Below are 27838 nucleotides of genomic sequence, written 5' to 3'. Positions count from 1 at the left end.
GTGGTATAGGTTAGACATATAGGTAAGTGGTATAGGTTAGTGGTATAGGTTAGGCATATAGGTTAGTGGTATGGGTTAGGCATATAGGTTAGTGGTATACGTAAGGGGAATAGGTTAGTGGTATAGGTTAGTGGTATAGGTTAGTGGTATACGTAAGGGGAATAGGTTAGTGGTATAGGTTAGGCATATAGGTTAGTGGTATAGGTTAGTGGTATAGGTTAGGCATATAGGTAAGTGGTATAGGTTAGTGGTATAGGTTAGGCATATAGGTTAGTGGTATAGGTTAGTGGTATAGGTTAGGCATATAGGTAAGTGGTATAGGTTAGTGGTATAGGTTAGTGCTATAGGTTAGGCATATAGGTTAGTGGTATACGTAAGGGGAATAGGTTAGTGGTATAGGTTAGTGGTATAGGTTAGTGGTATAGGTTAGGCATATAGGTTAGTGGTATAGGTTAGTGGTATAGGTTAGTGGTATTGGTTAGGCATATAGGTTAGTGGTATAGGTTAGTGCTATAGGTTAGTGGTACAGGTTAGTGGCATAGGTTAGTGGTATAGGTTAGACATATAGGTAAGTGGTATAGGTTAGTGGTATAGGTTAGGCATATAGGTTAGTGGTATAGGTTAGTGGTATAGGTTAGTGGTACAGGTTAGTGGCATAGGTTAGTGGTATAGGTTAGTGGTATAGGTTAGTGGTATAGGTTAGACATATAGGTAAGTGGTATAGGTTAGTGGTATAGGTTAGGCATATAGGTTAGTGGTATAGGTTAGGCATATAGGTAAGTGGTATAGGTTAGGCATATAGGTAAGTGGTATAGGTTAGTGGTATAGGTTAGGCATATAGGTTAGTGGTATAGGTTAGTGGTATAGATTAGTGGAATAGGTTAGTGGTATAGGTTAGTGGTATAGGTTAGGCATATAGGTAAGTGGTATAGGTTAGGCATATAGGTAAGTGGTATAGGTTAGTGGTATAGGTTAGTGGTATAGGTTAGTGGCATAGGTTAGTGGCATAGGTTAGGCATATAGGTAAGTGGTATAGGTTAGGCATATAGGTAAGTGGTATAGGTTAGTGGTATAGGTTAGGCATATAGGTTAGTGGTATAGGTTAGTGGTATAGGTTAGTGGTATAGGTTAGTGGTATAGGTAAGTGGTATAGGTTAGTGGTATAGGTTAGGCATATAGGTTAGTGGTATAGGTTAGTGGTATAGGTAAGTGGTATAGGTTAGTGGTATAGGTTAGGCATATAGGTTAGTGGTATAGGTTAGTGGTATAGGTTAGTGGTATAGGTTAGTGGTATAGGTTAGGCATATAGGTTAGTGGTATAGGTTAGGCATATAGGTTAGTGGTATACGTAAGGGGAATAGGTTAGTGGTATAGGTTAGTGGTATACGTAAGGGGAATAGGTTAGTGGTATAGGTTAGGCATATAGGTTAGTGGTATAGGTTAGGCATATAGGTAAGTGGTATAGGTTAGTGGTATAGGTTAGGCATATAGGTTAGTGGTATACGTAAGGGGAATAGGTTAGTGGTATAGGTTAGGCATATAGGTTAGTGGTATAGGTTAGTGGTATAGGTTAGGCATATAGGTTAGTGGTATAGGTTAGTGGTATAGGTTAGGCATATAGGTAAGTGGTATAGGTTAGTGGTATAGGTTAGTGGTATAGGTTAGGCATATAGGTTAGTGGTATACGTAAGGGGAATAGGTTAGTGGTATACGTAAGGGGAATAGGTTAGTGGTATAGGTTAGTGGTATAGGTTAGTGGTATAGGTTAGGCATATAGGTTAGTGGTATAGGTTAGTGGTATAGGTTAGTGGTATTGGTTAGGCATATAGGTAAGTGGTATAGGTTAGTGGTATAGGTTAGGCATATAGGTTAGTGGTATACGTAAGGGGAATAGGTTAGTGGTATACGTAAGGGGAATAGGTTAGTGGTATAGGTTAGGCATATAGGTTAGTGGTATAGGTTAGTGGTATAGGTTAGTGGTATTGGTTAGGCATATAGGTAAGTGGTATAGGTTAGTGGTATAGGTTAGTGGTATAGGTTAGGCATATAGGTTAGTGGTATACGTAAGGGGAATAGGTTAGTGGTATACGTAAGGGGAATAGGTTAGTGGTATAGGTTAGTGGTATACGTAAGGGGAATAGGTTAGTGGTATAGGTTAGGCATATAGGTTAGTGGTATAGGTTAGGCATATATGTTAGTGGTATAGGTTAGTGGTATAGGTTAGTGGTATACATAAGGGGAATAGGTTAGTGGTATAGGTTAGGCATATAGGTTAGTGGTATAGGTTAGTGGTATACGTAAGGGGAATAGGTTAGTTGTCTAAGTTATGGGTTGATTTGGAACTGATTCAAGATTGAGCTCAGAAAACAAGAGACAAAGAGGAGGTCCAATTTGTGGCTTTAAACAGCTGTTGTGTCACGGATCCCTCCGGAACTTTCATTACGCACACCTGGCCCCTATTCCCACTCATTGTATTTGTATATATGTGCCCTTTCTTCACTATGGTGCTGTCGATTATTGTTACAATGTCTCTTGGTGGTGTGAGTACCTGTGCTGTGTTGTTTTGGCTTTCATGCCCTTGTGAATTGCGCAGATGATTACGGGTCTTGTCCCGTGTGTTAATCATTGTGCGCTTGTGTTATTTATTCAAGGTACTCTTCACACTTTTGTTTTTGGTTTGGTCTTCGTCCCCGTGCCTTTACACGGCACGCCGTAATTTGGGCTTGATAAAAAAAACGTACGCATTCCTGCGCCTGTCCCCAGAATCTACTTATACCAGCGTGACATGTGGTGAGAGGGAATTGCTGGTGACAATACAAAGAATATTGTCTTGGGCAAGAGACTTCAATTTCACTTATCCTTTCAACCATCTAAAAATGTTTGTCAAAGGCTGGGGGGAAAGTCCTCAGAACTCTCCCTCTCTCCCTCCACGGGAAACACATTAACAATGCCTAAGCAAGTGAACTAGAAAATAAACAAAAGCGAAATACACAATAAAAATTAACAGTAAACATTACACTCACAACAGTTCCAAAATAATAGACATTACAAATGTCGTATTATGTGCAAATAGTTAAAGTACAAAAGGGAAAATAAAGATAAATATGAGTTTTACCATTTTAAAATGGTGTTTGTTCTTCACTAACTGCCCTTTTCATGTGGAAACAAATATTGCTGGTGTGATGGCACATTGTGGTATTTCACCCAGATAGATATGGGAGTTTATCAAAATTGGGATTGTTTTCGAATTGTTTGTGGGTCTGTGTAATCTGAGGGAAATATTTGTCTCTAGTATGGTCATACATTGGATTGGGCAGGAGGTTAGGAAGTGCAGCTCAGTTTCCACCTCATTTTGTGGGCAGTGAGCACATAGCCTGTCTTCTCTTGAGAGCCAGGTCTGCCTTCGACGGTCTCTTTCAATAGCAAGGTTATGCTCATTCTGTACATAGTCAAAACGTTCCTTAAATTTGGGTCAGTCACAGTGGTCAGGTATTCTGCCACTGTGTAATCTCTGTTTAGGTCCAAATAGCATTCTAGTTTGCTCTGTGTGGCAGGCTTACAATGGTGCCAAAAAAATAACATTTGAGAGTGTGCTGACTCTGGTGCTATAGGAGGTTGAATGTTTGAAGGGGTACGGGACTATAGAATGTTTGGGAACCACTGCTCTAGGGCAACGGTGTCTAGATGGAATCTGTATTTGTGGCAACTGGACCTTTTTAGGAACACCATTATTTTCTTCTTAATGAGATGTACCACTTTCCATCCATTTGTATAGCAGACCCTCATGCCAAATTGAGTAAAAAGCTTTTTTGAAATCAACAAAGCATGAGAAGACTTTGCGTTTCTTTGTCAATTAGAGTGTGCAGGGTGAATAAGTGGTCTGTCTTACAGTAATTTGGTAAAAAAAGCTAATTTGATATTGGCTGAGTACATTGTTTTCACTGAGGAAATGTACGAGTCTACTGTTCATGATTTTCCCAAGGTTGCTGTTGACGCATCTCTTTCTCCCTCTCTCTCTCTCTCTCTCTCTCTCTCTCTCTCTCTCTCTCTCTCAACAACAACATGGCATTGACTAACAATAAGGTCTCTCATCTAATCCCTGCTCAATGATATACACACACCAACACTACACACACACACCAACTGCACAATAAAACAGATCTAATTACATTGTGGCTGAAGTTGAATGAATACTGTATTTGTTTTTCAATGTAATAAAGTTGAGTGTTTCGCTTTGTTTGGCACATGGTGATGACTCATGGGCTTTCTGATGACTACGTGACCTCAACACGTTGTTTTTCGGCCTCGTTCTCTCAAAGGCAACACTTTTTTTCTTTGCACAATAATTATTTCTGCCGTAAAGTCCAATGACCTTACACCAAGTTCGGCCTCAAAGTAAGTCAGAATCAAACACTAATTAGTTGGAGCGATTTGTATCGTTAAAACACAGTGGTCTCCCCATCTTCACACACACACACACACACACACACACACACACACACACACACACACACACACACACACACACACACACACACACACACACACACACACACACACACACACACACACACACACACACACACACACACACACACACACACACACACACACACACACTGCCAGTATCATCTCCTTCCTTCTCTGGTTTTCATTTGTTTTTTTTGCTGCTACTTCTGAGTGTCGATTTTCATACATAGTTATTAAAGGGAAGAATGACTCAAGAAGTTGCAGCATCATAATCTGACCTTGGGTGTCCCCCAAGGCTCAATACTGTGGCCAAAGTTATTACAGTCATCTCTCGTGGATTCCCCAGAGTGACATTAGACCTTGTTTCACCCAACATCACATCATGATTCAATTAAGAAGAAAAAGAAAAAGTAGAATAGGAAAACACATAAGGACAGGGAGTCCAGTGACTAACAGTGCTGTCAGGATATGGGGAGGCATATTTCTGTCTAAAATATATTTCTGCCCCCTGTGTATATGATGTGATATACTCTATTGTCCCGAGGGTAAATTTGACTTGAACGTAGATGGTAATGAAACATGAAGTACAATTGGTGGGACTTGATTTACCTCTATAAAAGTATTTTTGTGGTAGAAGTAAAAAAAAAAAAAATCTTGACTATTTAAAGCAAAGCAGTTTTATGTATGGTTTTGAAACATTTTTTTTATTAGGCAAGTCAGTTAAGAACAAATTCTTATTTTCAATGACGGCCTAGAAACAGTGGGTTAGCTGCCTGTTCAGGGGCAGAACGACAGATTTGTACCTTGTCAGCTCGGGGATTCGAACTTGCAACCTTTCGGTTACTAGTCCAACGCTCTAACCACTAGGCTACCCTGCCGCTACATGTTATGGTAGAGGTAGTGTCTGCAATGGTGACTGGTTATACAGTGGCAAGAAAAGGTATGTGAATTGGAATTACCTGGATTTCTGCATAAATTGGTCATAAAAATGTATCTTATCTTCATCTCAAGTCACAACAGTAGACAAACACATTCTTCTTAAACTAATAACACACAAACAAATATACGTTGTCATGTCTTTATTGAACACACCGTGTAAACAGGGTGCAAAAAGTATGTGAACCCTTGGAATTAATAACTGGTTGACCCTCCTTTGGCAGCAATACACTCAACCAAACGTTTTCTGTCAGGAGGAATTTTAAACCATTCCTCCTGACAAAACTGTTTCAGTTCAACAATATTCTAGGGATGTCTGGTGTGAACTGCTCTCAATCGGGTTGAGGTCAGGACTCTGACTGGGCCACTCCAGGAGACATATTTTCTTCTGCGTATTTTCATATTTTCTGTCCACAGAATATTTTTCCAGTAGTGCTGTGGAACATCAAGGTGCTATTTTGCAAACTTCAGACGTGCAGCAATGTTTTTTTGGACAGCAGTGGCTTCTTCCATGGAGTCCTCCCATTAACACCTATCTTGTTTAGTGTTTTATGTATCGTAGACTCGTCAACAGAGATGTTAGCATGTTCCAGAGATTTCTGTAAGTCTTTAGCTGACACTCTAGGCAGCTCTAACCAACATCTCCAATCTCGTCTTATTGATTAAACTCCAGTTTCGCTGACTACTGACTCCAATTAGCTTTTGGAGAAGCTATTAGCCTAGGGGTTCACATACTTTTCCCAACCTACACTGAGAATGTTTAAATGATGTATTCAATATAGACAACAAAAATACAACAATTTTTGTGTTATTAGTTAAAGCACACTGTGCTTGCCTATTGTGACTTAGATGAAGATCAGATCAAAGTTTATGACCAATTTATGCAGAAATCCAGGTAATTCCAAAGGGTTCACATACATTTTCTTGCCACTGTCCGTAGTTGAACAAAGTATGTACCTGAAAAGTTAGGATAGCCTGAACATATGAATGTTGGTTTGCTGTATCAATCTTGAACGGATGAAAACATTTAAAAAAGTTATTTAAAAGTTATTTTATGCAAATGTATATGGTTCTAGTTTATAAAAGTTACAAAAAAATCATCTGAAGTTAGTATAGCTTGAACATGTGAAAGCTTGTTTGGTGTATGTAGCTTGAATGGTTCAAGAGTTGCTTACTGTTGGTAGGTTATGTTATGCTAATTTGTGCACATTGACATAGTTACTAGTTAATACTAGTTTTACAGAAATTAGAAGTAAGGATAGCCTGAACATGTGAAAGTTGGTTTGGTGTCTCCTGCTTGAACGGCTCAAGAGTTACTATTGGTTACTTATTTTATGTAAATGTTTGCAAATCTAAGTTATAATTGATAAAAGTTTGAAAGAATTTTAAGTTAAAGTAACCAAAACATGTGAAATATGGTTTGGTGTCTCTTGCTTGAACGGTTCAAGATGTACTGTTGGCTAGTTATAAAGAATAAAGAATTTGATAGCCTTTATGTTTTAAATATAGTCTTGTAACTTAATTGGCCAAAAAGCAGGACCCTTTTGAATTGCAACCTCTGTATTCCTGTGGTTCTCATTCAAACACATGTTAATTTCTGGACATTTAGTTCATTTCTAGCCTATAGTTAAAAAATTGTATATAGTATGAAAAATGTTTTGACAAGCAATCTAAGTAGAGTCAGTCTAAACATCTCAGCGTTGGTTTGGACTTAATAGCTTAAGCGTTGAAAGATTACATAGAAATAATCTACAATTCTTGACCTACCATTCTAGTCTATGGCTCTTTTTTTGCCATTGAAATGCATCGGTATCCATAGCAACAGCTCCATTTGGGATGCACGATGAGGCGATATGAGAGAGCTGTTAGCTGACGTTAGCTTGCTTCTTTTTTTGTCTCTCGGTTTGGCCTACTATTATGACCCCTCTATGGAAAAAGATGAGACTCTCACGAACATGTTGTGTTTACATGCTTTGCTCTCGGACGCACACAGGCCTTACAAATTCTTGTCTGAAAGTCCCCTGGTACCAGTTGAAAAAGTGAATGGAAGTACAGTACCAGTCAAAAGTTTGGACACACCTGCTCATTCAATTTTTTTTCTTTATGTTTACTGTTTTCTACATTGTAGAATAATAGTGAAGACATCAAAATGATGAAATAACACATATGGAATCACGCAGTAACCAAACAAGTGTTCAACAAATCAAAGTATATTTCATATTTGAGATTATTCAAAGTAGCCACCCTTTGCCTTGATGACAGCTTTGCACAATCTTGGCATTCTCTCAACCAGCTTCATGAGGTAGACACCTACATTTCAATTAACAGTTGTGTTGTGACAAGGTAAGGGTGGTATACAGAAGTAAAAGACCAAGTCCATATTATCGCAAGAACAGCTCAAATAAGCAAAGAGAAACAACAGTGGATCATTACTAAGACATGAAGGTCAGTCAATACAGAACATGTCAAGAACTTTGAACGTTTCTTCAAAACCATAAAGCGCTATGATGAAACTGGCTCTCACAAGGACCGCCACAGGAAAGGAAAATATCTTCTTCTGTTGGCACTCGAAAAGGTCTCAGTTACATTACAAATGGTCCTTTTGTTCGATAAATTTCTTCTTTATATCCATAAAAACTCAGTTCAGCAGGCGCGCTTCTGCCAATAATCCACTCAGTTGGATTGAATCCCAAACGTTACCAATAAACTTATCCAAAAGTCCATCAACGTTTATAATCAATCCTTAGGTACCCTAATACGCAAATAAACAATCAAATTTAAGACGGAGTATCGTTATTGTCTTTACCGGAGAAAACAAAAAGAACGCACTCTCTCGGCCATGCGCATGGAAACACTACAGTCAAAATAGGAGCCCTTAGAAAAACTACTTCTTCTCCCTCATATTTCCAAAAACCAGCCTGAAACTCTTTCTAAAGACTGTTGACATCTAGTGGAAGCCCTAGGAACTGCAATCGGGCACGATTTCGCCCTATTATAAAAGTGCCAGCCATTGAAATCAGTGGTAGGATGAAAACATTTTTTTGGGGGGATGGTTTGTCCTCTGTGTTTCGCCTGCCATTTCAGTTCTGTTATACTCACAGACATTATTTGAACAGTTTTAGAAACTTCAGAGTATTTTCTATCAAAATCTACCAATTATATGCATATCCTAGCTTCTGAGCCTGAGTAGCAGGTAGTTTACTTCGGGCACACTTTCATCCGGACGTCAAAATACCGCCCCCTATCCCAAAGAAGTTAACTGACTTGCCTAGTTAAATTAAAACATACATTTAAAAAAGGACACCAAGAAGAAGAGACTTGATTGGACCAAGAAATGAGCAATGGATATTAGACAGGTGGAAATGTGTTCTGATGAGTCCAAATTTGAGATTTTTTTGTTCCAACCTCCGTGTCTTTGTGAGACACAGAGTAGGTGAACAGATGATCTCTGCATGTGTGGTTCCCACCGTGAAGCACGGAGGAGGAGCTGTGACAGTGTGGGGGAGCTTTGCTGGTGGCACTGTCTGTGATTTATTTAGAATTCAAGGCACGCTTAACCAGCATGGCTACCACAGCATTCTGCAGCGATACTCCATCCCATCTGGTTTGCGCTTAGTGGGACATCATTTGTTTGTCAACAAGACAATGACCCAATGCACCTCCAGGCTGTGTAAGGGCTATTTTACCAAGAAGGAGAGGGATGGAGTGCTGCATCAGATGACCTGGCTTCCACAATCACCTGACCTCAACCCAAATGAGATGGTTGGGAATGAGTTGGACCACAGAGTGAAGGTAAAGCAGCCATCAAGTGCTCAGCATATGTGGGGACTCCTTCAAGGATTGTTGGAAAAGCATTCCTCATGAAGCTGGTTGAGAGAATGACAAGCGTGTTCAAAGCTGTCATCAAGGCAAAGGATGGCTACTTTGAAGAATCAAAAATATATTTTGATTTGTTTAACACTTTTTTGGTTACTACATGATTCCATATGTGTTATTTCATAGTTTTGATGCATTCACTATTATTCTACAATGTAGGAATACAAATAAAGAAAAACCCTTGAATGAGGAGGCGAGTAGGACCAAACTTTTGACTGGTAAGGTATTTATGGAGACTGTATATACAAGCATTCCGCTACACCCGCAATAAAATCTGTTAAATACGTGCCAAATACAAATTTAATTGATTTGTTTAGTGCCAAAAATACAGAGTTAAATACAAGTAAAAAATAAAATAAAAACATTTTCTTACCTTTCTTATGTCTCTCAGATATAGGACAAACACTTAGGAACAAACTAGATGTTTTATTATCACACTTAATTAAAGTATTGAAAGGTTTGAAAGGGATACATACAGATTTTCCCTTCCGGAAGAGGAGCTGGTTTCCTGCCAGGGTGAAGTAGCGAGTCTTCCAGCGTTTGATGAACTTCCAGCGAACCTGCTTCTCTTTCAGTTTCCCCTCTATCAGCGGCTGGCCATCCTCGTTCACCACTGGAGAGACAAATCAAAACAACATAACGCTCAATCAGCTGCGATCCACATCCACTCACTTTTATCACCTGCTTTTCTTTAGTCTTGTCTATATTCACAGGAACAGCCAAATAGGCCTATACAGTATCTATACCAATGTGGTGTATACTCCCCTCCCTATACCAATGTTCTGTATACTCCCCTCCCTATACCAATGTTCTGTATTCTCCCCTCCCTATACCAATGTGGTGTATACTCCCCTCCCTATACCAATGTTCTGTATACTCCCCTCCCTATACCAATGTTCTGTATTCTCCCCTCCCTATACCAATGTGGTGTATACTCCCCTCCCTATACCAATGTGGTGTATACTCCCCTCCCTATACCAATGTTCTGTATTCTCCCCTCCCTATACCAATGTGGTGTATACTCCCCTCCCTATACCAATGTGGTTTATACTCCCCTTCCCTCCCTATACCAATGTTCTGTATACTCCCCTCCCTATACCAATGTGGTGTATACTCCCCTCCCTATACCAATGTTCTGTATACTCCCCTCCCTATACCAATGTTCTGTATACTCCCCTCCCTATACCAATGTGGTTTATACTCCCCTTCCCTCACTATACCAATGTTCTCTATACTCCCCTCCCTATACCAATGTTCTGTATTCTCCCTCCCTATACCAATGTTCTCCCTATACCAATGTTCTGATATACTCCTCTCCCTATACCAATGTGGTGTATACTCCCCCCCTATACCAATGTTCTGTATTCTCCCCTCCCTATACCAATGTTCTGTATACTCCCCTCCCTATACCAATGTGGTTTATACTCCCCTTCCCTCCCTATACCAATGTGGTGTATTCTCCCCTCCCTATACCAATGTGGTGTATACTCCCCTCCCTATACCAATGTGGTGTATACTCCCCTCCCTATACCAATGTTCTGTATACTCCCCTCCCTATACCAATGTGGTTTATACTCCCCTTCCCTCCCTATACCAATGTGGTGTATTCTCCCCTCCCTATACCAATGTTCTGTATACTCCCCTCCCTATACCAATGTTCTGTATTCTCCCCTCCCTATACCAATGTTCTGTATTCTCCCCTCCCTATACCAATGTGGTGTATACTTCCCTCCCTATACCAATGTTCTGTATACTCCCCTCCCTATACCAATGTTCTGTATACTCCTCTCCCTATACCAATGTTCTGTATACTCCCCTCCCTATACCAATGTTGTGTATACTCCCCTCCCTATACCAATGTGGTGTATACTTCCCTCCCTATACCAATGTTCTGTATACTCCCCTCCCTATACCAATGTTCTGTATACTCCCCTCCCTATACCAATGTTCTGTATACTCCCCTCACTATACCAATGTTCTGTATACTCCCCTCCCTATACCAATGTTCTGTATTCTCCCCTCCCTATACCAATGTTCTGTATTCTCCCCTCCCTATACCAATGTGGTGTATACTCCCCTCCCTATACCAATGTGGTGTATACTTCCCTCCCTATACCAATGTTCTGTATACTCCCCTCCCTATACCAATGTTCTGTATACTCCTCTCCCTATACCAATGTGGTGTATACTCCCCTCCCTATACCAATGTTCTGTATTCTCCCCTCCCTATACCAATGTTCTGTATTCTCCCCTCCCTATACCAATGTTCTGTATACTCCTCTCCCTATACCAATGTGGTGTATACTCCCCTCCCTATACCAATGTTCTATATACTCCTCTCCCTATACCAATGTTCTATATACTCCTCTCCCTATACCAATGTGGTGTATACTCCCCTCCCTATACCAATGTTCTGTATACTCCCCTCACTATACCAATGTTGTGTATACTCCCCTCCCCTATACCAATGTTCTGTATACTCCCCTCCCTATGTTCTGTATTGTGCCACGCAGGAGACTAGTGTCTTAAAAATAGAATTACCACAGATAAGACAGAGTTCCATCTAATCTGAGATTTGGCTGAAGATGCTGTGCTTCAGTGAAATTCTCCTGTCAAAGAGAACGGTAGCCAAAACTCCTTCAGTCCAGTCCCACCAGGCAAAACAACTGGTTGAATCAATGTTGTTTCCACGTCATTTCAACCAACAAAATCAATGTGATGATGTTGAATCAACGTGGAATGGAGATGGACAGCATTTAATTATATGTCAGATAGACAGGGGGGGAGGGAGACGAAAAGAGACAGACAGAGGGTGGTGGACAACCACACACACTCTTTTAAATTTTACCTTTATTTAACCAGGCAAGTCAGTTAAGAACACATTCTTATTTTCAATGACGGCCTGGGAACAGTGGGTTAACTGCCTGTTCAGGGGCAGAACGACAGATTTGTACATCGTCAGCTCGGGGGTTTGAACTTGCAACCTTCTGGTTACTAGTCCACTGCTCTAACCACTAGGCTATGCTTACCTTTCACTTCAAAAGCATTCCAATGGTTTAACACTTAGGAAGATGATCAAGTCCCAACTGCTGCTCCCTTTCCCCCCTAGGAGAGGAAAACAACCTGGGAGTTCTCTCTCTCTCTCTCTCCAACATCGTTAAGAGTTGGGAAGGAATTTCACTGTTTTAAATGGCACCATGCAACTTTTAAATACTGTGTTTGTCTACAATGCATAGTCAGCATTTTCATAACAAGGTGAAAACAAAGACATCTGAAAACAGTTATTACCTACTGTAGGTATCCATCAGAGATGTGTGGTTCTACGGAACAGGGATCTGTATGGACATGCCTGCTATTAGACTGTCTCACCTACGTATCAAGACTATTTATGGTCACAGAGGCTACTACTGTACCAGTCACAGAGGCTCCTACTGTACCAGTCACAGAGGCTCCTACTGTACCAGTCACAGAGGCTACTACTGTACCAGTCACAGAGGCTACTACTGTACCAGTCACAGAGGCTACTACTGTACCAGTCACAGAGGCTCCTACTGTACCAGTCACAGAGGCTCCTACTGTACCAGTCACAGAGGCTACTACTGTACCAGTCACAGAGGCTACTACTGTACCAGTCACAGAGGCTACTACTGTACCAGTCACAGAGGCTACTACTGTACCAGTCACAGAGGCTACTACTGAACCAGTCACAGAGGCTACTACTGTACCAGTCACAGAGGCTACTACTGTACCAGTCACAGAGGCTACTACTGTACCAGTCACAGAGGCTACTAGTGAACCAGTCACAGAGGCTACTAGTGAACCAGTCACAGAGGCTACTACTGTACCAGTCACAGAGGCTACTACTGTACCAGTCACAGAGGCTACTACTGTACCAGTCACAGAGGCTACTAGTGAACCAGTCACAGAGGCTACTACTGTACCAGTTACAGAGGCTACTAGTGAACCAGTCACAGAGGCTACTACTGTACCAGTTACAGAGGCTACTAGTGAACCAGTCACAGAGGCTACTACTGTACCAGTCACAGAGGCTACTACTGTACCAGTTACAGAGGCTACTAGTGAACCAGTCACAGAGGCTACTACTGTAACAGTTACAGAGGCTACTACTGTACCAGAGAGTTACTACAGTGGCTAGCGAATCAAAGACAATAGACCCACGAGTGACATAGCCTGGTCCCAGACCTGTTTGAGCTTTTGCCTACTCAATCAAGCCTATAGACATTTATCAAATGTTTGGCATGACAATTCCATAAGGAACCGAAACAGTCCAGCACCCAGGCTATATTATAGAGATCAGAAACAGACAGGTACCCAGGCTATATTAAAGAGACTAGAAACAGAGTGGTACCCAGGCTATATTAAAGAGATCAAAAACAGTCCTGCACCCAGGCTATATTAAAGAGACTAGAAAAGACTGGTACCCAGGCTACATTAAAGAGATCAGAAACAGACTGGTACCCAGGCTATATTAAAGAGACTAGAAACAGACTGGTACCCAGGCTATATATATTACAGAGAACAGAAACAGACTGGTACCCAGGCTATATTAAAGAGACAAGAAACAGACTGGTACCGAGGCTATTAAAGAGACTAGAAACAGACTGGTACCGAGGCTAGGAGTGGCTACTTTAATAGATGTTAACACTACCAAGGTGCATAGAATGACAAACACCAGAACCGAGGGCAATAGACACACAGGCAGCAAAGCTAGTGATTCATTATGACCCTAATGCATTTACATTGGATGACTGCCACATCAGAATAGTAAAAAGGTCCCCTTAGATCTGCCAGGTAAAGACAGTGTGGGAGTACCATTTTAGCCACAAAGAAGTCCCTACTGTGTGGGTTATTTCAGCAAGCCCTTTCTCCCATGAGTTTACCTCACATTTATTTTTGTTTTATTTAATTTAACCTTTAACCAGGCAAGTCAGTTAAAAAAAAAATCTTATTTACAATGACAGCCTACCAAAAGGCAAAAGCCCTCCTGCGGAGACAGGGGCTGGGATGAAAAATGAAAATAAATAAAAATATAGGACAAAACACACATTACGACAAGAGAGACACCACAACACTACATAAAGAGAGACACCACAACACTACACAAAGAGAGACACCACAACACTACATAAAGAGAGACACCACAACACTACATAAAGAGAGACACCACAACACTACATAAAGAGAGACACCACAACACTACATAAAGAGAGACACCACAACACTACGTAAAGAGAGACACCACAACACTACATAAAAAGAGACATCACAACACTACATAAAGAGAGACACCACAACACTACATAAAAAGAGACACCACAACACTACATAAAGAGAGACACCACAACACTACATAAAGAGAGACATCACAACACTACATAAAGAGACACCACAACATTACGACAAGAGAGACACCACAACACTACATAAAGAGAGACACCACAACACTACATAAAGAGAGACACCACAACACTACATAAAGAGAGACACCACAACATTACATAAAGAGAGACACCACAACACTACATAAAGAGAGACACCACAACACTACATAAAGAGAGACACCACAACACTACATAAAGAGAGACACCACAATACTACATAAAGAGAGACACCACAACACTACATAAAGAGAGACACCACAACATTACGACAAGAGAGACACCACAACACTACATAAAGAGAGACACCACAACACTACATAAAGAGAGACACCACAACACTACATAAAGAGAGACACCACAACATTACATAAAGAGAGACACCACAACACTACATAAAGAGAGACACCACAACACTACATAAAGAGAGACACCACAACATTACATAAAGAGAGACACCACAACACTACATAAAGAGAGACACCACAACACTACATAAAGAGAGACACCACAACACTACATAAAGAGAGACACCACAACACTACATAAAGAGAGACACCACAACACTACATAAAGAGAGACACCACAACATTACGACAAGAGAGACACCACAACACTACATAAAGAGAGACACCACAACACTACATAAAGAGAGACACCACAACACTACATAAAGAGAGACACCACAACACTACATAAAGAGAGACCTAAGACAACAACAAAGCATGGTAGCAACACATGACAACACAGCATGGTAGCAACACTACATGACAACAACATGGTAGCAACACATGACAACACAGCATGGTAGCAACACTACATGACAACAACATGGTAGCAACACAACATGGCAGCAGCACAACATGGTAGCAGCACAAAACATGGTACAAACATTATTCGGGCACAGACAACAGCACAAAGGCAAGAAGGTCGAGACAACAATACATCATGCGAAGCAGTCACAATAGTCAGTAAGAGTGTCCATGATTGAGTCTTTGAATGGCCCACAACGATTGAATGGTTTACCGTATCAAAAGATTTGGCCAAGTCAATGAAAATAATATAATAATAATAATATATGCCATTTAGCAGACGCTTTTATCCAAAGCGACTTACAGTCATGTGTGCATACATTCTACGTATGGGTGGTCCCGGGGATCGAACCCACTACCCTGGCGTTACAAGCGCCATGCTCTACCAACTGAGCTACAGAAGGACCACATAGTAGTCATCTATCTCTACATAGCCCTGAGGAAGTAATTCTTAACAAGCATAGCTAAAATAGCAGCACAACATTGCTTAGAATCAAGGGCAATGGTGACATCATTGAGGACCTTTAAGGTTGCAGTGACACATCCATAACCTGAGCAGAAACCAGATTGCATAACAGAGAGAATACTATAGACATCAAGAAAGCCAGTAAGTTGATTATTGACAACACTTTTGATAAACAGGGCAAAATGAAAATAGGCCTATAACAGTTAAGATCAGCTTGATCTTCCCCCTTAAATAAAGGACACACTGTGGTTGCCTTCCAAGCAATGGGAACCACCTCAGAGAGGAGAGACAGGTTTAAAAGGTTGGAGAAGTAATGGGAACCTCCCTAGAAAGGAGAGATAGGCTTGGCGATGATAGAGGCAGCAACCTGAAAGAAGAAAGGGTCTAAACCATCTGACCAAGATGTTTTTTTGGGGACAAGTTTCAAGAGCTCCTTTAGCACCTCGGACTCAGTGACAGCCTGCAGGGAGAAACTTTGTAGCGAGGCAGGGGAAAAAGAGGGAAGAACATTGTGGATAGTCACATTAGAAGGGGTGGGAGATAAGGAAATGCTGGATGGGCAAGGAGGCATGGCTGAGTCAAATAGGAATACTGACTTAATGAAGTGGTGATTAAAGAGCTGAGCCATGTGCTTCTTGTCAGTAACAACCACACAATCAACATTAAGGAACATGGGCAACTGTGAGGAGGAGGGTTTTATTCTACAGGTCTTTTAACTGTTTTCCATAACTTCTTGGGGTTAGACCCACAGAGAGAACTGCTCCTTAAAGTAACTAACTTCGGCCTTCAGGATAGCCTGAGTGCACTTATTAATCATTTGCCTGAACGGGAGCCAGACAGCCTGAGTATGCATGTGCCGAGACTTTCGCAAAATGGAATTCTTGAGGTGATTCTAAACCAATTTACAGAGGCCAGGTCATGAAGGAAGGCTTGCTCATTAAAGTTTTTTAGCCAGCGTCTATGACAAATCAGGACAGGTCGTTTCACTGAGCAGCCATTACGAACACAGGCTATAAAACAGTGATCACTAAGGTCATTATAGAAAACACTGGACTGATACCTATCAGGATTATTTGGGTGTTGGAGTCATACCTTGTGGGATTGGTAATAATCAGAGAAAATTTAGAGAATCCCATCGCTTTAGGACTTGGTCAGGTGGTTTAAGCATGTCCCAGTTTAAGTCACCTAGCAGGACAAATTCAGACTTAGGGTAAGGGGCCAGGAACGAGCTTAGGGCAGGTAGGGCACAGGCCAGTGCTGATTGTGGACAATCACACCCAGAAACAGTCAACACAGAGCCATTTGAAAGTTTAATGCTTAAAACCAGCTGATCAAATTGTTTGGGGACAGACATGGCGGAGACAACCGAGCACTGAAGGTGATCCTTGGTAATGATTGCCACCACCACCTTTGGAAGATCTGTCTTGCTGAAAAAGGTTATAACCAGAAAGGTAAACATCAGTGTTCAAAACACTCTTTCTTAACCACGTCTCAGTAATGACCAATACATCTGGTTTGGAACTGTGAACCCACATTTTCAATTGATCCATTTTAGGTAATAAGCTTCTAGTGTTGAAGTGCAGAAAACCCAGGCTTTTACGAGAGCAGAAATCAGTGAAGCAGATATCAGAGCACAAGTCAGAATTGGGGCTAGCAATAGTAGATGGGCCAGGGTGTACAAGCACATTTCCAGATATCATCAGCAGTAATAGAAGCAGGGCACGGCAGAGGACAGGTAAAGCTCTGCATTGTTGATTTTTTAATGATATTTGAATGTGCATCAGATGGCAACAAGATCATATTGTACAGCAATTTCATCAGGTAACATGAATACAAAGCAGGTGAGAGGTGGTTAGAATAGGATGGGAGGCCAAGAGTCTGTGTAACCAATAGAGAGTCAGAGTCCCGAGTGTGGGAACAAACCTAGTCTGTCCCACGGTTGGGTAAACAAGCAAGTTCATAGTCAACAAAGCGGGTGGGAGTCATGAGGCAAATAGCATAAAGCACAAGAAAAATATATAACTTGGGGATAACCATTGTAAGTTCAAAGAGTCACTCGCCCCAACAGGATAAGTTGAGAGAGTATCAGTCCAGCAGGCAATAATCATCTGAGACAAAATAAATAAATAGTAGGCCTATACTAGCTTATTCAAGTGTTTCATAATAAGCTACACAAGTTAATTAGCCTGTGTGTGTGTGTGTGTGTGTGTGTGTGTGTGTGTGTGTGTGTGTGTGTGTGTGTGTGTGTGTGTGTGTGTGTGTGTGTGTGTGTGTGTGTGTGTGTGTGTGTGTGTGTGTGTGTGTGTGTGTGTGTGTGTGTGTGTGTGTACTGGAGGTGAGTGAAAGCTCGGGAGAGAGGGGGCAGTGTGGCGGGGGTACCTGTTTCTGATCCCACCAAGTGTGGTTACGCATGTGAACACACACACACCAGACACACCGACCACCCCAATTATACCGTGCACCACACACAAGCCACATGGGATTATTAATACATACCAGTGCAATCAGCAATAACTACCTGAGAGAACAAAACTAAAGTGGATAAATGATTACACTTCACAGTTAAAGCAATCTGTTCCAATTAGAGGTTGGTGACATATGGTGTGTGTGTGGTGGCCCTAGAGAGGGAATGGATGGCGTTGGAAAATAAGAGGGTGATGACAGATCGTTGACAGGGTAGAATGAGACAAAGAAAAGCTTAAGGGGTGGCCTTTCACCTTAAAAGGACATTTCAAAAAAATATGTACACTTCATATTCATCCTCTCCAGCATCATCCCTACATCAACATATGTGAAAATGGTACGTTTCTACGTTTTGTAGTAAAAAGACAGAGGAAGATAAGTGGTTCCTGCCTAATCACAGTTGGTTAAAATCACACATTGCACCCCGATGATGTAATTGGAAACACTTTTCTTTATCCATTTTTTTTTACTACAAAACATACAAACGCCCCATTTTCACATATGGAGATGTGTTATATTACAGATGAGAACAGGTGTGTTATATTAGACAGATGAGAACAGGTGTGTTATATTACAGATGAGAACAGGTGTGTTATATTACAGATGAGAACAGGTGTGTTATATTAGAGAGATGATAACAGGTGTGTTATATTACAGATGAGAACAGGTGTGTTATATTACAGATGAGAAAAGGTGTGTTATATTAGACAGATGAGAACAGGTGTGTTATATTACAGATGAGAACAGGTGTGTTATATTAGACAGATGAGAACAGGTGTGTTATATTAGAGAGATGATAACAGGTGTGTTATATTACAGATGAGAACAGGTGTGTTATATTACAGATGATAACAGGTGTGTTATATTAGACAGATGAGAACAGGTGTGTTATATTACAGATGAGAACAGGTGTGTTATATTACAGATGAGAACAGGTGTGTTATATTAGAGAGATGATAACAGGTGTGTTATATTACAGATGAGAACAGGTGTGTTATATTACAGATGAGAACAGGTGTGTTATATTAGAGAGATGAGAACAGGTGTGTTATATTACAGATGAGAACAGGTGTGTTATATTACAGATGAGAACAGGTGTGTTATATTACAGATGAGAACAGGTGTGTTATATTACAGATGAGAACAGGTGTGTTATATTAGACAGATGAGAACAGGTGTGTTATATTACAGATGAGAACAGGTGTGTTATATTAGACAGATGAGAACAGGTGTGTTATATTAGACAGATGAGAACAGGTGTGTTATATTAGAGAGATGATAACAGGTGTGTTATATTACAGATGAGAACAGGTGTGTTATATTACAGATGAGAACAGGTGTGTTATATTAGACAGATGAGAACAGGTGTGTTATATTACAGATGAGAACAGGTGTGTTATATTACAGATGAGAACAGGTGTGTTATATTAGACAGATGAGAACAGGTGTGTTATATTACAGATGAGAACAGGTGTGTTATATTACAGATGAGAACAGGTGTGTTATATTAGACAGATGAGAACAGGTGTGTTATATTACAGATGAGAACAGGTGTGTTATATTACAGATGAGAACAGGTGTGTTATATTAGACAGATGAGAACAGGTGTGTTATATTAGACAGATGAGAACAGGTGTGTTATATTAGACAGATGAGAACAGGTGTGTTATATTACAGATGAGAACAGGTGTGTTATATTAGACAGATGATAACAGGTGTGTTATATTAGACAGATGAGAACAGGTGTGTTATATTAGACAGATGAGAACAGGTGTGTTATATTACAGATGAGAACAGGTGTGTTATATTAGACAGATGATAACAGGTGTGTTATATTAGACAGATGATAACAGGTGTGTTATATTAGAGAGATGAGAACAGGTGTGTTATATTAGAGAGATGATAACAGGTGTGTTATATTAGAGATGAGAACAGGTGTGTTATATTAGACAGATGAGAACAGGTGTGTTATATTAGAGAGATGAGAACAGGTGTGTTATATTAGACAGATGAGAACAGGTGTGTTATATTAGACAGATGATAACAGGTGTGTTATATTAGAGAGATGATAACAGGTGTGTTATATTACAGATGAGAACAGGTGTGTTATATTAGACAGATGATAACAGGTGTGTTATATTAGACAGATGAGAACAGGTGTGTTATATTAGACAGATGAGAACAGGTGTGTTATATTACAGATGAGAACAGGTGTGTTATATTAGACAGATGAGAACAGGTGTGTTATATTAGACAGATGATAACAGGTGTGTTATATTAGAGAGATGAGAACAGGTGTGTTATATTAGAGAGATGATAACAGGTGTGTTATATTAGAGATGAGAACAGGTGTGTTATATTAGACAGATGAGAACAGGTGTGTTATATTAGAGAGATGAGAACAGGTGTGTTATATTAGACAGATGATAACAGGTGTGTTATATTAGAGAGATGAGAACAGGTGTGTTATATTAGAGAGATGAGAACAGGTGTGTTATATTAGAGATGAGAACAGGTGTGTTATATTAGACAGATGAGAACAGGTGTGTTATATTAGAGAGATGAGAACAGGTGTGTTATATTAGACAGATGAGAACAGGTGTGTTATATTACAGATGAGAACAGGTGTGTTATATTAGACAGATGAGAACAGGTGTGTTATATTAGACAGATGAGAACAGGTGTGTTATATTACAGATGAGAACAGGTGTGTTATATTAGACAGATGAGAACAGGTGTGTTATATTAGAGAGATGAGAACAGGTGTGTTATATTAGACAGATGAGAACAGGTGTGTTATATTAGACAGATGAGAACAGGTGTGTTATATTACAGATGAGAACAGGTGTGTTATATTAGACAGATGAGAACAGGTGTGTTATATTAGAGAGATGAGAACAGGTGTGTTATATTAGACAGATGAGAACAGGTGTGTTATATTAGAGAGATGATAACAGGTGTGTTATATTAGACAGATGAGAACAGGTGTGTTATATTAGACAGATGAGAACAGGTGTGTTATATTAGAGAGATGATAACAGGTGTGTTATATTAGACAGATGAGAACAGGTGTGTTATATTAGAGAGATGATAACAGGTGTGTTATATTAGACAGATGAGAACAGGTGTGTTATATTAGACAGATGATAACAGGTGTGTTATATTAGACAGATGATAACAGGTGTGTTATATTAGACAGATGAGAACAGGTGTGTTATATTAGACAGATGAGAACAGGTGTGTTATATTAGACAGATGAGAACAGGTGTGTTATATTAGACAGGGAGGTTGAGGTGTGTTATATTAGACAGGGAGGTTGAGGTGTGTTATATTAGACAGGGGGGTTGAGGTGTGTTATATTAGACAGGGAGGTTGAGGTGTGTTATATTAGACAGGGAGGTTGAGAGGTGTTATATTAGACAGGGAGGTTGAGGTGTGTTATATTAGACAGGGAGGTTGAGGTGTGTTATATTAGACAGGAGGTTGAGGTGTGTTATATTAGACAGGGAGGTTGAGGTGTGTTATATTAGACAGGAGGTTGAGGTGTGTTATATTAGAGGAGGTTGAGGTGTGTTATATTAGACAGGGAGGTTGAGGTGTGTTATATTAGACAGGAGGTTGAGGTGTGCTATATTAGACAGGGAGGTTGAGGTGTGTTATATTAGACAGGGAGGTTGAGGTGTGTTATATTAGACAGGGAGGTTGAGGTGTGTTATATTAGACAGGGAGGTTGAGGTGTGTTATATTAGACAGGGAGGTTGAGGTGTGTTATATTAGACAGGTGAGGTTGAGGTGTGTTATATTAGACAGGGAGGTTGAGGTGTGTTATATTAGACAGGGAGGTTGAGGTGTGTTATATTAGACAGGGAGGTTGAGGTGTGTTATATTAGACAGGGAGGTTGAGGTGTGCTATATTAGACAGGAGGTTGAGGTGTGTTATATTAGACAGGATAGGTTGAGGCGTGTTATATTAGACAGGGAGGTTGAGGTGTGTTATATTAGACAGGGAGGTTGAGGCGTGTTATATTAGACAGGGAGGTTGAGGCGTGTTATATTAGACAGGGAGGTTGAGGTGTGTTATATTAGACAGGGAGGTTGAGGTGTGTTATATTAGACAGGGAGGTTGAGGTGTGTTATATTAGACAGGGAGGTTGAGGCGTGTTATATTAGACAGGGAGGTTGAGGCGTGTTATATTAGACAGGGAGGTTGAGGCGTGTTATATTAGACAGGGAGGTTGAGATGTGTTATATTAGACAGGGAGGTTGAGGTGTGTTATATTAGACAGGAGGTTGAGGCGTGTTATATTAGACAGGGAGGTTGAGGTGTGTTATATTAGACAGGGAGGTTGAGGTGTTATATTAGACAGGGAGGTTGAGGCGTGTTATATTAGACAGGGAGGTTGAGGTGTGTTATATTAGACAGGGAGGTTGAGGTGTGTTATATTAGACAGGGAGGTTGAGGTGTGCTATATTAGACAGGGAGGTTGAGGTGTGCTATATTAGACAGGGAGGTTGAGGTGTGCTATATTAGACAGGGAGGTTGAGGTGTGTTATATTAGACAGGGAGGTTGAGGTGTGTTATATTAGACAGGGAGGTTGAGGTGTGCTATATTAGACAGGGAGGTTGAGGTGTGTTATATTAGACAGGGAGGTTGAGATGTGTTATATTAGACAGGGAGGTTGAGGTGTGCTATGTTAGACAGGGAGGTTGAGGTGTGTTATATTAGACAGGGAGGTTGAGGTGTGTTATATTAGACAGGGAGGTTGAGAACAGGTGTGTTATATTAGACAGGGAGGTTGAGGTGTGTTATATTAGACAGGGAGGTTGAGGCGTGTTATATTAGACAGGGAGGAGAAGGTGTGTTATATTAGACAGGGAGGTTGAGGTGTGTTATATTAGACAGGAGGTTGAGGTGTGTTATATTAGACAGGGAGGTTGAGGTGTGTTATATTAGACAGGGAGGTTGAGGTGTGTTATATTAGACAGGAGAGGTTGAGGCGTGTTATATTAGACAGGGAGGTTGAGGTGTGTTATATTAGACAGGGAGGTTGAGGTGTGTTATATTAGACAGGGAGGTTGAGGTGTGTTATATTAGACAGGGGGGTTGAGGTGTGCTATATTAGACAGGGAGGTTGAGGCGTGTTATATTAGACAGGGAGGTTGAGGTGTGTTATATTAGACAGGGAGGTTGAGGTGTGTTATATTAGACAGGGAGGTTGAGGTGTGTTATATTAGACAGGGGGGTTGAGGTGTGTTATATTAGACAGGGAGGTTGAGGTGTGTTATATTAGACAGGGAGGTTGAGGTGTGTTATATTAGACAGGGAGCTTGAGGTGTGTTATATTAGACAGGGAGGTTGAGGTGTGTTATATTAGACAGGGGGGTTGAGGTGTGTTATATTAGACAGGGAGGTTGAGGTGTGTTATATTAGACAGGGAGGTTGAGGTGTGTTATATTAGACAGGGAGGTTGAGGTGTGTTATATTAGACAGGGAGGTTGAGGTGTGTTATATTAGACAGGGAGATGGAGGTGTGTTATATTAGACAGGGGGTTGAGGTGTGCTATATTAGACAGGGAGGTTGAGGCGTGTTATATTAGACAGGGAGGTTGAGGTGTGTTATATTAGACAGGGAGGTTGAGGTGTGTTATATTAGACAGGGAGGTTGAGGCGTGTTATATTAGACAGGGAGGTTGAGGTGTGTTATATTAGACAGGGAGGTTGAGGTGTGTTATATTAGACAGGGAGGTTGAGGTGTGTTATATTAGACAGGGAGGTTGAGGTGTGTTATATTAGACAGGGAGGTTGAGGTGTGTTATATTAGACAGGGAGGTTGAGGTGTGTTATATTAGACAGGGAGGTTGAGGCGTGTTATATTAGACAGGGAGGTTGAGGTGTGTTATATTAGACAGGGAGGTTGAGGTGTGTTATATTAGACAGGGAGGTTGAGGTGTGTTATATTAGACAGGGAGGTTGAGGCGTGTTATATTAGACAGGGAGGTTGAGGTGTGTTATATTAGACAGGGAGGTTGAGGTGTGTTATATTAGACAGGGAGGTTGAGGCGTGTTATATTAGACAGGGAGGTTGAGGTGTGTTATATTAGACAGGGAGGTTGAGGTGTGTTATATTAGACAGGGAGGTTGAGGTGTGCTATATTAGACAGGGAGGTTGAGGTGTGTTATATTAGACAGGGAGGTTGAGGTGTGTTATATTAGACAGGGAGGTTGAGGTGTGCTATATTAGACAGGGAGGTTGAGGTGTGTTATATTAGACAGGGAGGTTGAGGTGTGTTATATTAGACAGGGGGTTGAGGTGTGTTATATTAGACAGGGAGGTTGAGGTGTGTTATATTAGACAGGGAGGTTGAGGTGTGTTATATTAGACAGGGAGGTTGAGGTGTGTTATATTAGACAGGGAGGTTGAGGTGTGTTATATTAGACAGGGAGGTTGAGGTGTGTTATATTAGACAGGGAGGTTGAGGTGTGTTATATTAGACAGGGAGGTTGAGGTGTGTTATATTAGACAGGGAGGTTGAGGTGTGTTATATTAGACAGGGAGGTTGAGGTGTGTTATATTAGACAGGGAGGTTGAGGTGTGTTATATTAGACAGGGGGGTTGAGGTGTGCTATATTAGACAGGGAGGTTGAGGCGTGTTATATTAGACAGGGAGGTTGAGGTGTGTTATATTAGACAGGGAGGTTGAGGTGTGTTATATTAGACAGGGAGGTTGAGGCGTGTTATATTAGACAGGGAGGTTGAGGTGTGTTATATTAGACAGGGAGGTTGAGGTGTGTTATATTAGACAGGGAGGTTGAGGTGTGTTATATTAGACAGGGAGGTTGAGGTGTGTTATATTAGACAGGGAGGTTGAGGCGTGTTATATTAGACAGGGAGGTTGAGGTGTGTTATATTAGACAGGGAGGTTGAGGTGTGTTATATTAGACAGGGAGGTTGAGGTGTGTTATATTAGACAGGGAGGTTGAGGCGTGTTATATTAGACAGGGAGGTTGAGGTGTGTTATATTAGACAGGGAGGTTGAGGTGTGTTATATTAGACAGGGAGGTTGAGGTGTGTTATATTAGACAGGGAGGTTGAGGCATGTTATATTAGACAGGGAGGTTGAGGTGTGCTATATTAGACAGGGAGGTTGAGGTGTGTTATATTAGACAGGGAGGTTGAGGTGTGTTATATTAGACAGGGAGGTTGAGGTGTGTTATATTAGACAGGGAGGTTGAGGTGTGTTATATTAGACAGGGAGGTTGAGGTGTGTTATATTAGACAGGGAGGTTGAGGTGTGTTATATTAGACAGGGAGGTTGAGGTGTGTTATATTAGACAGGAGGTTGAGGTGTGTTATATTAGACAGGGAGGTTGAGGTGTGTTATATTAGACAGGGAGGTTGAGGTGTGTTATATTAGACAGGAGGTTGAGGTGTGTTATATTAGACAGGGAGGTTGAGGTGTGTTATATTAGACAGGGAGGTTGAGGTGTGTTATATTAGACAGGGAGGTTGAGGTGTGTTATATTAGACAGGGAGGTTGAGGTGTGTTATATTAGACAGGGAGGTTGAGGTGTGTTATATTAGACAGGGAGGTTGAGGCGTGTTATATTAGACAGGGAGGTTGAGGTGTGTTATATTAGACAGGAGGTTGAGGCGGTTATATTAGAGGGAGGTTGAGGTGTGTTATATTAGACAGGGAGGTTGAGGTGTGTTATATTAGACAGGGAGGTTGAGGTGTGCTATATTAGACAGGGAGGTTGAGGTGTGTTATATTAGACAGGGAGGTTGAGGTGTGTTATATTAGACAGGGAGGTTGAGGTGTGTTATATTAGACAGGGAGGTTGAGGTGTGTTATATTAGACAGGGAGGTTGAGGTGTGTTATATTAGACAGGGAGGTTGAGGTGTGTTATATTAGACAGGGAGGTTGAGGTGTGTTATATTAGACAGGGAGGTTGAGGTGTGTTATATTAGACAGGGAGGTTGAGGTGTGTTATATTAGACAGGGAGGTTGAGGTGTGCTATGTTAGACAGAGAGATTCAGGTGTTTTACCCGTGGCCTTCTCTGGGTTGTTGCACATGTAGCAGAGCCAGCTGCCCTCCTCTTCACTGAAGCCAAACAGGTCAAAGAAACGCACCTCCTCCAGAAGGATCTGCAGACTGTCCAGGTCCTACAGAGAGAGAGGGAGACAGAGAGAGACTCAGAAAGCAAATGTCAACTGTTTGCTGATGATCTGCTGCTTCTGTCGCCAACCAAGGGGTGCAATTCTTCAAAAATATACTTTGTGTGCAACGCAAAAGCCCAAATAATGCAGGCAAAGCAGAATTAGGATGATACCCGCTACTTATCAACATCCAGAAAAGAGATTCCACAATCACCTAAAAGGAAGTGATGCACACACATTCCCCCACAAAGCCATCACCTACAAAGAGACAAACCTAGAGAAGAGTCCCCTAAGCCAGCTGGTCCAGGGGCTCTGTTCACAAAAAACAAACAGGCCCCAGGACCGAAACACATTTAGACCCAACCAAATCATGAGAAAGCAAAAATATAACTATTTAAATTAGAATGCTTCCTGGCCCTAAACAGAGAGTACACAGCAGCAGAATACCTGACCACTGTGACTGACCCAAGCCAGGAATACCTGTCTCTCGTGAAAAGATAGGCTATGTGCACACTGCCCACAAAATGAGGAGGAAACGGACCTGCACTTCTGCATCTCCTGCCCAATGTATGACCATATTAGGAGACACATATTTCCCTCAGATTACACAGATCCACCACAAAATGTGAAAACAAATCAAACATTGATAAACTCCCATATCTGTTAGGTGAAATACCACAGGGTGCCATCACAGCAGCTAACAAAGGGAAATGTTATGTTACCCATACCCATTATTTATTTTCTCGTTCATACTTCAACTCTTTGTACATTGTTACACTGTACAAAGTCAATAATATAACATTTGAAATGTCTATATTCTTTTAAAACTTTTGTGAGTATAATTTTTACTGATTGTTTATTTCCCTTTGTTAATTAAATGTCTATTCCATTTGTTTTGGAAATGTAAACATATGTTTCCCAAGCCAATAAAGCCCTTTGAATTGAGAAAGAGAGAAAGATAGAGAGAATTAGAGATAATTTATTTGACATGTCTGTCTTACGAACACTCAAAGAGATATAAGAGCAAGTACAAAGAACACAGGCAAACTCGACTGGGAACATCTGTGGGTTAGAGAGAAAGAGAGAGAAAAGGACAGAGAGAGAAAAAGACAGAAAGACAGAGAAAAAGAAAGACAGAGAGAGAAAGAGAGAAAGATTAGAGGGAACGAGAGAGAAAAAGAGAGTGAGAGAAAGAGCGAGAGAGACAGAGAAAGATAATGAGAGAGAGAAAGAGAGAAAAAGACACACACAGA

The 27838-nt window shown here is 40.9% G+C and overlaps 1 protein-coding gene across 1 annotated transcript in view; it reads right to left on the bottom strand.

Moving 5' to 3' along the window:
- The window catches only part of LOC118394464 (ventricular zone-expressed PH domain-containing protein-like), a 172276-nt gene that overhangs the window by 14728 nt on the left and 129710 nt on the right, over positions 1 to 27838 (bottom strand). The window contains exons 13-14 of the mRNA XM_052468455.1: positions 26474 to 26591; positions 9759 to 9895 (exon numbers count right to left, since the gene is read on the bottom strand). Coding sequence (XP_052324415.1) covers positions 9759 to 9895; positions 26474 to 26591 — 255 coding nt within the window. The remainder of the gene's footprint in view (positions 1 to 9758; positions 9896 to 26473; positions 26592 to 27838) is intronic.

This window comes from Oncorhynchus keta, chromosome 18 (assembly GCF_023373465.1).
Source record: "Oncorhynchus keta strain PuntledgeMale-10-30-2019 chromosome 18, Oket_V2, whole genome shotgun sequence".
Taxonomy (NCBI): Eukaryota; Metazoa; Chordata; class Actinopteri; order Salmoniformes; family Salmonidae; genus Oncorhynchus; species Oncorhynchus keta.
This window is presented reverse-complemented; position numbering and strand designations above follow the sequence as displayed.